Source organism: Nematolebias whitei, chromosome 6 (assembly GCF_014905685.2).
Source record: "Nematolebias whitei isolate Nwh7 chromosome 6, NemWhi1, whole genome shotgun sequence".
NCBI lineage: Eukaryota > Metazoa > Chordata > Actinopteri > Cyprinodontiformes > Rivulidae > Nematolebias > Nematolebias whitei.
The window spans coordinates 22363457-22378121 of record NC_056503.1 but is presented as its reverse complement, the minus strand read 5'-3'; the positions used below and the strand labels follow the sequence as shown (position 1 = coordinate 22378121).

Genomic DNA, 14665 nt, shown 5'->3' with positions numbered 1-14665 from the left:
ATGAAGCCGATAAATGAAAATGAGGTTGATAATTTTATCATGCGATTTATTGATTTATTGTGACAGGCCTAGTCCATGGCAGAACCTGCTGCTTCAGAACCAGGTTTGCTTTCGTATCAGAATCTTCAAAATCATTCATAAACACCAGAAAACATTCACCAGATTTGTTATTAGCCTCGTTTATGAAAACAAGTTGTTACAAGGTTAGCAAACTGTTAGTGACATAAACACTTCTCCAGGAAATATACTGTACACTTTCATCAAGTTTAATCAAACATATAACTCATACTGTACATACAAATATATCCAGTGGTACCATTTGTTTAAAAAAAAACAAATAATCAAATAAATTATATGACCCAAACAAAACTGCTTTTTGTCTTTAGTAGCTGAGCAAAATCCAGCCAGTACTTCCAGCCTGCAGGCCCTAAAAGCCAACTGAATCCAACTTTATGAGCAGTTCACTTCAACTCAAATATGAGACTATTGAATGGAACCCCCCACAGGCTTTAACACGCTTCTGTAATGAAATGTAATTTGCTGAAGCAAATAAAATGATAAAACTATGGTAAGTGCATGGGAAATAATGAAAAAGTATTACTGTGAATTTGCTCACAAATGTACCTAAAATGTGTGAACAAAAATGGTAAATTTCTTTAGAACCTGGATGATATAAAAGCTGCTCTCTACAACATCAGTGATAAATCCATTCTGTCCCACGGCCCATGAAGGTCCAGAATAATCCTGGATTAGATGATTAAAAAGAAGATGTAACTTGCTGCTTGCTCAAACAAAGAACTGAGACATCGGATCAGAGATTGTCCTGTGACCTGCTGATGATGGAGGTTGTTTAAAAGTTGGGGGGGGGGGGGGAGGCTAAATGTTGAGCTAAAAGTGCCAGGGTAAAAAAGGTGTTGTAGCAGTTTAATCATTTCACACTTTAACTTTGCTCTCAACAGTGTGCCGGTCTTGAAACCCAAGGCAGAAGGCACCTTCATGGCATGTTCCAGTCAGAAAACCCAGTCTTTATTTATTTTACTTTTCAACATGGAGGCGTTGAAGGGGAGCATCATAGGTGTGGGTGCAGGTACAAAATGGCTCCCGAGTCCTCCAGCTTTTTTAAGGCTTTGGCTTCATGATTGACATCATGGTGAGAATTCTGTGAGACAGAGGAGAAACAATTAGGTTTTTAAACATGTGTACAAAAACACAGAGAACGTCTGACGCAGGGGTCTGCAACCTGTGGCTCTGGAGCCGCATGCGGCTCTTTGGTCCCTCTGCAGCGGCTCTTTCCATCTTTGACCCAAACTAACATAAAACTGAATTTTATTGATTGTCATACAAACAACAACAACAAAAGACTAGTTTTAGCAGTTTTCTTGTCATTTTCTGTGCAAATATGTGAATGTTGGAACTAGTACAAGGAGTAAAACATATTAACATTGTGCTTTTTTTCTCTACTAAATAAAATTTTCCACAATTAAAAAAATCCCATAGGACTGCATAGTTTTTTTTAAACCATCCAACGCCCCCATCTTTACAAGAATCTGGTGGGTTCATTTGTCTTAAATTAAAAAGCTGAAAATACGTAATGATTTTTAACATTTACTGATATTTTTACGTCACCCCTACTGGGAACAAAAGCCACCTCCAACAAGCCAAAAGTGGCCCATGAGCCACCAGTTGATAATCACAGTTAGCAGGTTGTTGCGGCTCTGAACGCTTTTAATTTAGTGAACGAAGGTGTAAAAAAAATGGCTCTTCTGATCATAAAGGTTGCAGAACCCTGGTCTGACGTGTAACGGACGACGGCTACCCACCATCATGGATTTCATCGTGGCATGTCCGTAGTAGTGGATGGGATTCTGTGATTTCTTTGAACTGGGGTATCCAAATCCAGCTATGTGAACTATGTCGCAGTAGTTGAGAGCAACAACAACAGCAAGGAGCCCCGTGGTAGGATGCACCGGAGTCTGGAACAAACAGGAGGGAAATCATGACAGTTAACCAGCTGAGACTTTACAAGTTTCTGACAGTGACCTAAAAAAGGTAAACATCCCAAAAGTACTGGACGTTAATTATAGACATTAAATTTGATGTTGAAATAAAAGGTTCTGAGGTTCAGGTAAAAAACAGCCTGTTTGACTTTACTGTATTATTACCGTAAAGCATGCTTTAGCTCATCTAACCACTAGGTGGCGGTAAAGAGACAGACATTATCAGCTGCACACAGCGACTTCCTGTTGATCAAACCCAGCATTGTCATCAGCAGAATTCTGACTAAATGAGTTTTATCACTAGCTCATAAAGTTCTGGGTTTTACAATGCTGTGTAAACAAATTCCAGACAGTAAAAGAGACACAGCTTAGAGTATAACTCACTGGTAGATTTGGTTGTAAATATACAGACAGATTTTTTTTTCCTGGATAATTCTTAGACAAACTGCAATCTTGGTTGATATAAAGTGGCACGATGGGTGAGTTCTACTTTAAAAGTAGTTAAAGTACAATGAGAATGATGATCTACGACTAGGTTGAAATTTTACCAGGAGTCAAAGATTGACTCCCTCAAAGCATGCAGCCTAAAGTTACCAACACTTTGTTAGTGGATGATTAATTTATCTCCGTTTATGAGATACATGGTCAGCGTATGTGTAAGATGAATATAGCATATTGTAGCATAAGACTTAAAATGTTAAACAATAATAAAAAAAAACAATATAACTAGGAATGAGCCGATGATCTGTTTCAGTGTGGACCACAGATTTTCTGTGTGGCCCTTAAAATAAAGAATCATCCTGCATTTGTAGCTTTACAGACGTGTTCCTAATTAAAATGACTAGAAACACAATTTGTTTCTTATTTCAAGAGCCAGATCTGATCTGCTTATAGAAAATGAATGATTTTATTTAACCTTTATTTATACAAGTAGTCTCATTGAGTCACAAGAACTCATTTTCAAGAAAGACCTGTTTGGGAGCAGATGATTGTGGTTAAGGGCCTTGCTCAAGGGCCCAGAGTGGGGCAAAGGTTGTTGGAGGCAGGTGTGGGTGTTTCAACATTTCCACCCACATTTTGATGTTGGCAAGCGGCAGAGATCATGACGTGCTGCAAGAGGGAGCTTCTCCCTGCACCTGTGGGCTGCACCAAATGCAGCAGGTGCTAAATCAGTTAAAATAATTTACTTTAAACAAGTCATTATTTAAAGTAATTAAATGCAGTAATTTCTTCAGGAGAGTACAAAAGTTCTTTATGTGTGAACAACACACACTTTCACATGAGAATGGACCCTTGGTTTATATTTCTGCCCTGCATGCTCAAGCTCCTGAGTGCTAAACACTGTAAGAACAAATGGTTTACTGCAGGTGTGAAACAGTAGAAAGACACTTCCTGCCAGTAACTACCAACAATGTTGCACTTTTCAAAGTTTAAAATAGTTCAGCAACACGTCCTTTACAACTTCTTAGAACCAAGGCACTGACACATCAACTTCTGGCAGGTTCAAAGCTGAAAAAATGGCAAAGTGAGACGACCTGAACTTTACATCTTCAAACGTTTTATTTCGTTCAGAATTTAGTTGAGTGTTTTAGGACTTAGGACGAGGATACACATTCTCCAACGTTTACAATCATAATGTCATTTCAGCGTCAGCCTTAGGGCCACATTTCTTCAGTTTATTGTCTAGTCAAAATTCAAACCGTTTGGGTACATTTGAATATCTGGTTGAAATTCCAAAAGAATCTGTTTTGTTGCAGCGCAAAGTTTGTCATAAATATAACACCCGTTTACATTCTGAACTTGGTAAAGTTTTCAACCACATGCCCAGTGTCTACTCTATTTTAAAACTTGGATAAGAAAAAAATCAGTATGTTACATTCATCTACTGTAATATCAAATATAATAGCAAATATCAATCCTGCAGAGAAAACACAAAGACAACAGGGCCAGATGCAAAGATCGCCGGGCACGTGTTGCAAACTGAATGATCGCTTATATTAATTTTAATAATAAATCTAATAACTGCACTGATCTAAAACCAAAAAAAAAAAAAAAAGACAGCCTTCTTATTTTCTTTTTCTAACATTAAGCTAGGTACAGAACAAAATTTGGGGTTGAATCTGTCTGTCAATATATATATATATATAATTAAATTATGGAACTATCCAGAAACAATGTCTGCCTACACTTTAGAAGAACGCAGTGAAAGCATGAAAAGACTAAAACGTAACTGTGAGGCTGAGAGAGAAGGGTCAAAGTTCAGGGTGATGGTAGATATTTGTTATTTAAACTGTAACTGTTGGGAAATAAAGTTGAACTTTAATCTGAGTTTACAGAGATATTTGTTTTTTAGGAAATCAAGAAAAAAAGAGAAACGAATTTAGCACTTGACAGTGATTGTCTGTGTTCACAGAAATAATAAGAAGAATTGTTTCCTTGTGACCTGCCGATAAATAAATACCTCCTCCACCCATTGACACAATGCTCTCTCCCATCAGTCTTTTCATATCTCGCCCTTCGTCCGCTTCAAATGTTACTCCCACAAGGACTCTGTCTACCCAGGAAATGGGTTTCTTTGTCCAACATCTCACTGAGACACGCAAAAATCAGCTCAGAACATGAATGAAGTGCAGAAGAGCAGCTGCCGTGAAGGAAATGCTGCTTTCACTGACAAACATTTTCTGATGGCAGCTTGAATACTGTGTGGTCTCCTACAGGTCTGTGATCTCATACAGGTCTGAGATCTCATACAGGTCTGAGATCTCATCCAGGTCTGAGGCATCATACAGGTCTGTGATCTCATACAGGTATGTGGTCTCTTACAGGTCTGTGATCTCATACAGGTATGTGGTCTCATACAGTTCTGAGGCATCATACAGGTCTGAGGTATCATACAGGTATGTGGTCTCATACAGGTCTGAGGTCTCATACAGGTCTGAGGTCTCATACAGGTCTGTGATCTCTTACAGTTCTGAGGCATCATACAGGTCTGAGGTATCATACAGGGCTATGGTCTCAAACAGGTCTGAGATCTCATACAGGTCTGTGGTCTCATATGGGTCTGAGGTCTCATACAGGTCTGTGGTCTCATACAGGTCTGAGGTCTCATACAGGTCTGTGGTCTCATACAGGTTGGAAGTTTCATACAGGTCTGTGGTCTCATAAAGGTCTGTGGTCTCATACAGGTGGGAAGTTTCATGCAGGTATGTGGTTTCATACAGGTCTGAGGTCTCACACAGATCTGATGTCTCATATAGGTCTGTGATCTCTTACAGGTCTGAGGCATCATACAAGTTTGTGGTCTCACACAGGTCTGAGATCTCGTACAGGTCAGAATTTTCATACAGGTCTGAGGTCTCATATAGGTCTGTGGTCTTAAACATGTCAGAAGTTTCATACAGGTCTGTGGTCTCATAAAGGTCTGTGGTCCCATACAGGTAGGACGTTTCGTACAGATCTGTGGTCGCATACAGGTATGAGGTCTCATACAGGTCTGAGGTCTCATACATGTCAGATGTTTCATACAGGTCTGAGGTCTCATATAGGTATGTGGTCTCATTCAGGTCTGTGGTTTCATACAGGTCTGTGGCCTCATAAAGGTCTGTGGTCTCATACAGGTCTGAGGTCTCATACAGGTCTGTTGTCTCATACAGGTCTGAGGTCTCATACAGGTCTGAGGTAAATGGTACATAGACTGTACTTATATAGCACCTTTCTATCCATCAAGACACTCAAAGCCAGACCTGGTCTGTGTGACCCTTTCACTTCACTGTTTTATGAAAGAGCTTAAAATCAACACATAAAAACAGTATGTGTGGTGAATGACTCTCACCTACTACCACACAAAATTCTAGATCAACATATGTAAACTCACTCAATTATATACATATAATATTTAATATAAATATATATACATTTATATATACAAACCGGATTCCCAAAAGGTTGGGACACTAAACAAATTGTGAATAAAAACTGAATGCAATGATGTGGAGATGGCAAATGTCAATATTTTATTCGTAATATAAAATAGATGACAGATCAAAAGTTTAATCTGAGTAAATGTAACATTTTAAAGGAAAAATATGTTAATTCAAAATTTCACAGTGTCAACAAATCCCAAAAAAAGTTGGTACAAGTAGCAATAAGTGGCTGGAAAAAGGAAATTGAGCATATAACGAACAGCTGGAAGACCAATTAACACTAATTAGGTCAATTGACAACATGATTGGGTATAAAAAGAGCTTCTCAGAGTGTCAGTGTCTCTCACAAGCCAAGATGGTAAGAGGATCACCAATTCCACCATTGTTGCGCAGAAAGATAGTACAGCAATACCAGAATGATGTTACCCAGCGTAAAATAGCAAAGACTTTTAAGTTATCATCATCTACCGTGCATAACATCATCAAAAGATTCAGATAATCTGGAACAATCGCTGTGCGTAAGGGTCAAGGCCATAAAACTCTACTGGATGCTCGTGATCTCCGGGCCCTTAAACGTCACTGCACCTCAAACAGGAATGCCACTGTCAAGGAAATAACAGAATGAGCTCAGGAATACTTCCAGAAAGCATTGTCAGTGAACACAATCCACCGTGCCATCCGCCGTTGACAGCTGAAACTCTACAGTGCAAAGAGGAAGCCATTTCTAAGCAAGCTCCACAAGCTCAGACGTTTGCACTGGGCCAGGGGTCATTTAAAATGGAGTGTGGCAAAATGGAAGACTGTTCTGTGGTCAGATGAGTCACAATTTGAAGTTCTTTATGGAACACTGGGACGCCATGTCATCCGGACCAGAGAGGACAAGGATAGCCCAAGTTGTTATCAATGCTCCGTTCAGAAGCCTGCATCACTGATGGTATGGGGTTGCATTAGCACTTGTGGCATGGGCAGCTTGCATGTCTGGAAAGGCACCATTAATGCAGAGAACTATGTTCAGGTTCTAGAACAACATATGCTCCCATCTAGACGTCATCTCTTTCAGGGAAGACCCTGCATTTTTCAGCACGATAATGCCAGACCACATTCTGCAGCAATCACAACATCATGGCTACGTAGGAGAAGGATCCGGGTACTGAAATGGCCAGCCTGCAGTCCAGATCTTTCACCTATAGAGAACATTTGGCGCATCATAAAGAGGAAGGTGCGACAAAGAAGGCCCAAGACGATTGAACAGAGGCCTGTATTAGACATGAATGGGAGAGCATTCTTATTTCTAAACTTGAGAAACTGGTCTCCTCTGTCCCCAGACGTCTGTTGAGTGTTGCAAGAAGAAGAGGGGATGCCACACAGTGGTAAAAATGGACTTGTCCCAACTTTTTTGGGATTTGTTGACGCCATGAAATTTGGAAACAACAGATTTTTCCCTTCAAATAATACATTCTCTCAGTTTAAACTTTTGATCTGTGATTTGTGTTCTATTCTGAATAAAATATTAGATGTTGACACCTCCACATCATTGCATTCAGTTTTTATTCACAATTTGTTTAGTGTCCCAACTTTTTTGGAATCTGGTTTGTATATATATATATATATATATATATATATATATATATATATATATATTTGTGTTTGTTGCAGTCAGCTGGCTTTGGTGGCCCTATTACAGTTGACTCATGCTAAAAGATTTTAGTTTCATTAAAATAGGCCCAGTGGTTCAAGAGATATTTTATTAACAATAAGATAAACAAGACACAAAAAGACACTCTTGTCCACCTTCAGATTTTTGCTGCAGGAGATCAAGAATATATATATATATATGCAGTTGGTAGAGCTGCTGCCTCTCAGCAAGCAGGTTACCCTGGTTCCAGGGACCTTTCTGGGTGGAGTTTGTTCTCTCCATGCATGCGTGGGTTTTCTCCCCGGGTACTCTGGTTTCCTCTCACAGACCAAAAACATGCATGTTAAGCTGATTGGTAACTGTAAATTGTCCCTAGATGTGAGTGAGAGAGTAAATGGTTGTTTGTCTTGTTTGTCTCTATGTGTCCCTGTGATGGACTGGAGACATGTCCAGGGTGTCTCCCGCCTCTCGCACAGTGATTGCTGGACATGGACACCAGTAACCCCTGTCACCCAAAAGGAAGAAGTGGGTAAAGATGGATGGATAGATGGATGGATTGAATGATGGTATAAGACCTGACTTTAGCTCCTCAGTGCTCTTCCAACCTCCCTACAGTCCTCTGGTCCTGGACTCTTCTGGACAGTGTACAGATGGTGTTGTAGAGCTCCTGTTGGGTCAGCCCGCTGACTGCCTGGAAGATGGCTGCCCTCCCCTGCTCACTCCTCTCATGCACTTACCAGTTGCGTTTGGACTGCAGCCCAACAGAGTAACATTCCTGGTTCAGATTGTCCTCAGGAGAGGTGAAACAACCAGAACCAAAACAAAGCCTGGCCCAGAGTCAAACCAGAGATGAACCCCACAAGCCTCACTGAGTCATGGGTAAAATAAAACTACATTCCAAACAGAGTATAAAACCCAACTCACACACTGGGTTTCACAATCACATCTGAAAACCATGCATTGTTATGTTTGGTGATTGCGCAATCACAGCTTTTTCATGATGTTCTGAAAAGTTATGGTTTCACTTTTCTTTATCTTGTTTTCATGAAGTTATCTTTATTTAACTGCAAACCAAAGAAAAAAAAAACTAGTGATAAAGTTTTTGTTTGTGTGTCTGTGAGTCAGTTTGCCTCTGGGCAAATTAAAACTTGCATAAAGGAATCATTGGATGAACATTTACAACTGATCATCTTCACCATAAAAAGACATAAATGACTCTAACTCAGTCAGTTTTATACTGTAGATGCAGAAATAAGACTTGGTGTGGTAGTAGCTGAGAGTCATCCTCAACAAATACTGAGTTTGACATCTCTCAAAGTTACATGAGATCACAGTTGAGTCATTTTTAAGGTCTCACTAAAACTACAACTCTGTCATGTCTCAACATAAGAAGATACTGGTCTAGAACTCAAGTGACGTGTTCATCTGACAATGTTGGACTTTTAATTTCTTTAAATAATCACACTTTGAACCGACAATAACTAAATATAAAAATGAAATAAAAACAGCAGTGCACTGATGTCCCCCATCTCCAAGAGATTTGGATAGTGAGTGTTTGCAGTTGTTGCAGTTTGGAGATGAGTGTTTTTCTGGAAACTTGAACAGAAAATGCAAGTAAATCTTAATGTTTTTGATGTAAGATATCCAAGTGGGTGTAAGATACACTGTGGAAAAGAACAGAGGGAAGACTTTTGTTTATTTTGTCTGAGGCAGCGCAGTGTGATGGATCCTGAGAGTGAAAGGAGACATTTTATCCACAACTAGGTGCAATAATGGAGTCAGGGGGGCTAATGGTGGCTTTGGCCCCCATAATTTAATCTTCAGTCACCCCAGTCATTTGAAGAATCTATACTTTTAAGCAGTAAAATAACAACTAGAAAGTATAGTTTCCTCACATGATTGGAGTGGTCAGTTTGTATACAAGTATGGCGGTGGCCATCTTGAGTTTTGAGGTGTCAACCAAAATTTCAATGGTAACCTTTAAAATAGATAGACGCAACAAAATGGAAGTCGGTACCTGGCTAATTTTTCAAGTTACGGTATCATGCTCACTACATGCACTGACGGAGGGTAGTTCGTCTTCCCCTCTTCAATCGGTGACGGGGGCCAAAAACGGATCCAAGTATTTATATTTCTCAGAAAACAAAAAGCAGCTCGACTTTCCAAAGAAGGGAAACCTTGTCTAAAAAAGGGTTTTAAACATTTATACTATTTTTTGGCTGTACTTCAAAAAACAAATATACGCGGATTTGTTGTGCAGCCCCTAAAGACACGAGACTATCTTTTAATGAGAAACATAATGGCCCAACAGAGGCTAATCTTTATCATGTTCGGGAGTAACTGAACCCACGAAATCACTAAAAACGTACGTTAAACATAAGGAATTTCTAGTAGTGTGTCTCTTTACATAAACAGTTTACACAACACTGAAAACAAACTGCTTGAGGAACTGTGTTTAATCAGTGGATAATCCCTCCAGTCTTGTTAACATTCATGTGGGAAACAGTGATAGGCAAGAACAATAAAGAGGGGTGGGAATGTAAGGAACAACGATGAGAGAATGTTCTTGTGGGAAAATTGGAGTAAAGAGCACAAAAAACACAACCATTGAGTGCACCCCTAATTACAGAACAAGACTTCAAAGTAAAACAATTTTTCTAGTAAATAAACTATTTGACTTTCTTCTAATTTAAAAATTATGCCTCAAAGAAATCCTCACAGGTGTAGTGTTGTAAAAGTGCTCCCTCACCTTCCCCTTTTGTCGAGAAATATGGAGAAGTTTTTCTGCAGTCTGGCGGAAAAAGTGTGGATCCAACACTCTGATCTTGCTGGGGTCACCCAACCAGATTTGGGGTGGAGGCTTCCAAAAGCCTTTCCTGACCTTGAATGTGCAAATGAGCAGAGATAAAATCCAGGATGTTATTGAAGTAAAAGGAACAAAAAGACAGTACAAAAAGGAAATGCTATTCTTGGTTGCCAGAAGGAGTTAATTTATGCAAACTGAGGAACAATTGAACTTTTGACTCCCTTGTTTCTGGAGGCCATTAAATCCATTAAATCCATGTGCAAATTAGCGAGTAATGACCTTGCAACTATTAGCAGTAGGAGGCCGGAGATGCCAGGAGCCACAGAGTGAAGGATGTCTGCTGTGGAAACTATGTCTAACTCTGAGAATGGAAGTTTAAAGGATTTGTTTGTGATGTGGAAACTGGAAGGAGATGGAAAAGCAAATAAACAGAATGTGTTTGCGTGTGGCGTGTATGGATGTTTGTTGAGTACCCGCTTCTCGTTGTAGAGAATCTCCTTGAGCCAGCGGAGATCCTGCATTTTGAAAGGTACCAGAACCAGGAGCGTGTCCGGATTGTTCTGCACCTCAGGGTTATAGTAGGCCGACTCTGGGTAGAAGAACCTCATGGTGGTCTTGTTCCCCACGTCGTCCTCGTAGCCTCTCACTGGGGCATCATTTAACCTAAACAGGAGCATTATTTTTATTTGTTTAGTAAAACTCATTAATTTAAATTCACAGTTGAGCACTAAAGGAGAATATATTTGTCCATTAAAATCTTAACGCAACAAGTTTCTGTTAATAATTTTTGCCTCCTATTTCTAAGAACTGCTGTATTGAAGATTTCTATTTTACTGTACTTCATTTTTACTGGCGCCAAATAAAATGTGCTTATTTACAAGATCTTTTAAAAAATGATTTAATCCTTACGCATACAGGTAACCACATTGATATAAGTGTTGATGAGTGTAACTTTAAGTGTTTAACAAAGTGGGTTTGTCTGGTTTATCTCCAGTATTGCAGCTAGATCCAAAGTCTAGTTTGTTTTGATGAGTCAGATGGTTTTCAACAGACAACTGAGCTAACAACAAGCATAAAACCAGCCCAGGAATGAAGCTAGTTTGAAAACAGACAATTTATGACAACTATAGTTAAATTAATTGAAGAAAAGTGTTAATAATGGCCAGACCCAAGATCTGAAGCAAATGCATCTAACATTACATTTTTAAAGTTGAGCATTCTTAAAGAGGAAGAGTTTGAAACTATGATCAATAGGTTGCGTTGACATTTTGTGTTTTGACAGACAATATGACAATATATCAAATGTTGTGAATGGCTGTCAGCCACTACCAGATCACATTTTAGCTCAATATCTATACAATTGACCAAGTTAGACAAATTTTATGTTGGATAATGTCAAGTAGCTGTGGCAGCCATCTTAAATGAATTTGATTCTAAAAGGTAATCAGTTGTAGATATACATACATCCAATAATTTACTTTCTAAAGTTTCATTGTAATCCATCCAGTGATTTATGATACTTTACTACCAGGCAAACAGGAATGACTCCAAAAAATTTTGCAAAAACTTTAGGCCAAGATCCTGCACACTTACTAGTATTTTAAATATGTGTTAGGAATGACTCTGAGCTACTACCATGCCAAATATTAGCATAATAACTGTAAAACTGATCAAATCTAGACAATTTTGTGTTCTCCAAGTTCTGCCTAAGGTTTGTCTAGCACTAGCATAACCTAGAAGAAGACCTAGTCCATGTCTGCATCAGTTTTGAGACATGTCACCGCTCGTACTCATTAATTTGTGACAGAACACTTCAACAAGAGTGCATGTGGCACTTTATATGTGCGTTGACAAACTATAATACAGTTGGTCTAGAGCAATAGCCCAGACAGGCAAAGACCTGGTATAACATTTTACCTTAATTTTTGGCCTTGACCTTGGTGCTGGGGTGATGAAATATGTCAGAGTCAGAGTTTCTTTATTGTCATTCGCATCTCATGTGGTACATGTGGTGGAGAGAAATTATGTACACGTGGCCCCAGTTACATCCAACAACAAAATGTATAAGAAAAACAGTAATAACATCTAAGATATGAACTAAGAAAAACATAAACTAAATATACACTAAGCACTCATAACATAAAACATTGAACATCAGCACAAACATGAACATGAGTCTGTGAGCAGATGTGCAGCATGAACATCTAGTGATGATGCAAATGTCGATGAAGTTTCATTAAATTACCTTGAGCAGATCAGAAGTTATGGGTCGGATAAGAGCCCTTTTACTGATGAACATTTGCACAGTGGCTATACCATAATACATCTTTCAACGGACATATAATACTAAAAAACTCCAGATTATCCCCAGCGGGCCAAAGCAGATGACCACTTGTACTGAGCCTGGTTCTGCTGAAGGTTTCTTCCTGTTAAAAGGGAGTTTTTTAATTTGTATTTCCACTGTTGCTTTTGTGCTTTGTGTAAAACAGTCGGGACCTGGCTGGCTTCTGCCTGACCTTCCATTTGCTACAGTCTGGACCTCTGCTAGTTCCAGCCTAGCCTATCTGTTACAACCTGGACCTCTGTAAGATTGTAAGTCACCAGACTAAATGTAGACAGTGAGGACACCACGCTCCGTTTAGACACTGCTACAGTGAGACGGGCATTCAAGAAGGTAAACCCTCGCAAGGCAACAGGGCCTGATGGCATGCCAGTACAGGTGCTGAGAGTGTGCGCTGACCAACTCACCAAGGTGCTTACTAACATATTTAACCTGTCTCTGAGCCTATGTATTGTGCCAACTATCTTCAAGACCTCTACTGTTGTCCCCATCTCAAAGACCTCTGCAGCATCCTGCCTTAATGACTTTCAGCCCATAGCATTCACATCTGTCATCATGAAGTGCTTTGAGCAAATTGTCGAAACTCACATTCGTGGCTCCCTCCCTGACACACTGGACCCCCTACAGTAAGCATACAGAGCAAACAGGTCTAAAGATGATTCTATTGCTTTAGCAGTTTACGCTTCCCTCAGCCATCTAGAGAAGGATATGTGAGAATGCTCTTCATTGACTACAGCTCAGCATTCAACACCATAATCCCTTCCAAGTTGGTCTCCAAGCTCACCACACTGGAATTGGTGAAGTCCATCTGCTGCTGGATACTGGACTTCCTCACCAACAGACCACAGGCAGTGAGAATTGGCAGTCACCTCTCCTCCACACTAGTCCTTAGCACCGATACACCTCAGGGCTGTGTCCTCAGTCCACTCCTGTACTCACTATTTACACATGACTGTACTGCCCAGCACAGCTCTAATGTCATCCTCAAGTATGCTGATGACACCACCATCTTGGGCCTCATCACAATGACGAAAGTGCCTACAGAGATGAAGTGAAATCACTGACCAGCTGGTATCAGGAAAATCAGGAAAATAACCTCTCTTTAAATGTCAGCAAAACAAAGGAGATGATAGTGGACTTCAGGAAACAGCATGGAGGCCAGCACTCCACCATCAACATAAACAATGCTGAGGCGGAGCAGGTCAGCAGCTTCAATTTCCTCTGTGTTCACATTACTGAGGATATGTCCTGGACGTTACATACAAACACTGTGATCAAGAAAGCCCGATAAAGACTCTACTTCCTAAGAAGACTAAAGCATTTTGATATGATCACCAGCATCCTCACAAACTTCTATAGGTGCACCATTGAGAGCCTGCTGACAGGCTGGATCACAGGGTGGTACGGGAACTGCACCAGTCAGAGCCGGAAAGTACTACAGAGGGTGATGCAAACAGCAGAGGACATCACTGGTAGCAGTCTCCACACCATCCAGGACATCTACCACAGCCGATCTCTGCATAAAGCACGCAGCATTATTAAGGACCACATCCACCCAGCGCAAGGACTCTTCTGTCTACTACCCTCAGGCAGAAGATACAGGAGTCTGCCATTGCGTACAAAAAGACTAAAGGACAGCTATTATCCACAAGCTGTCAGATTTCTAAACTCTCAATAAATAACACTGAACAACTGGCAATAACATTGCACCAAGCCACATCTGTGACAACCAATATGACTAATATTAGATTGTGACAGCTAATATTGTTTATTGTTTATTGCTGCTGCACTATTCAGGCTGTATCTAGGCTGATACTAGGCTGTATCATGTATGATACAGCATCTACCATTATAATTCAATCTCAGTGTCACTTACTACCTGTGTGATAACTTGTGACACAACCTGTGTAGCAAATGTTAGTTATGTGATATGTATATATATATATATATATATATATATAT

General features: G+C 39.9%; 1 protein-coding gene across 1 annotated transcript in view; it reads right to left on the bottom strand.

Annotated features, from left to right (window-relative positions):
- Window positions 1–861: 861 nt before the first annotated feature.
- Window positions 862–14665, bottom strand: part of st3gal4 (ST3 beta-galactoside alpha-2,3-sialyltransferase 4) — a 60623-nt gene continuing 46819 nt past the window's right edge. The window contains 4 exon segments of the mRNA XM_037677771.1: window positions 862–1159; window positions 1821–1973; window positions 10306–10437; window positions 10836–11025. Of these exon segments, the coding sequence (XP_037533699.1) occupies window positions 1070–1159; window positions 1821–1973; window positions 10306–10437; window positions 10836–11025 (565 nt within the window). The 3' untranslated portion in view covers window positions 862–1069.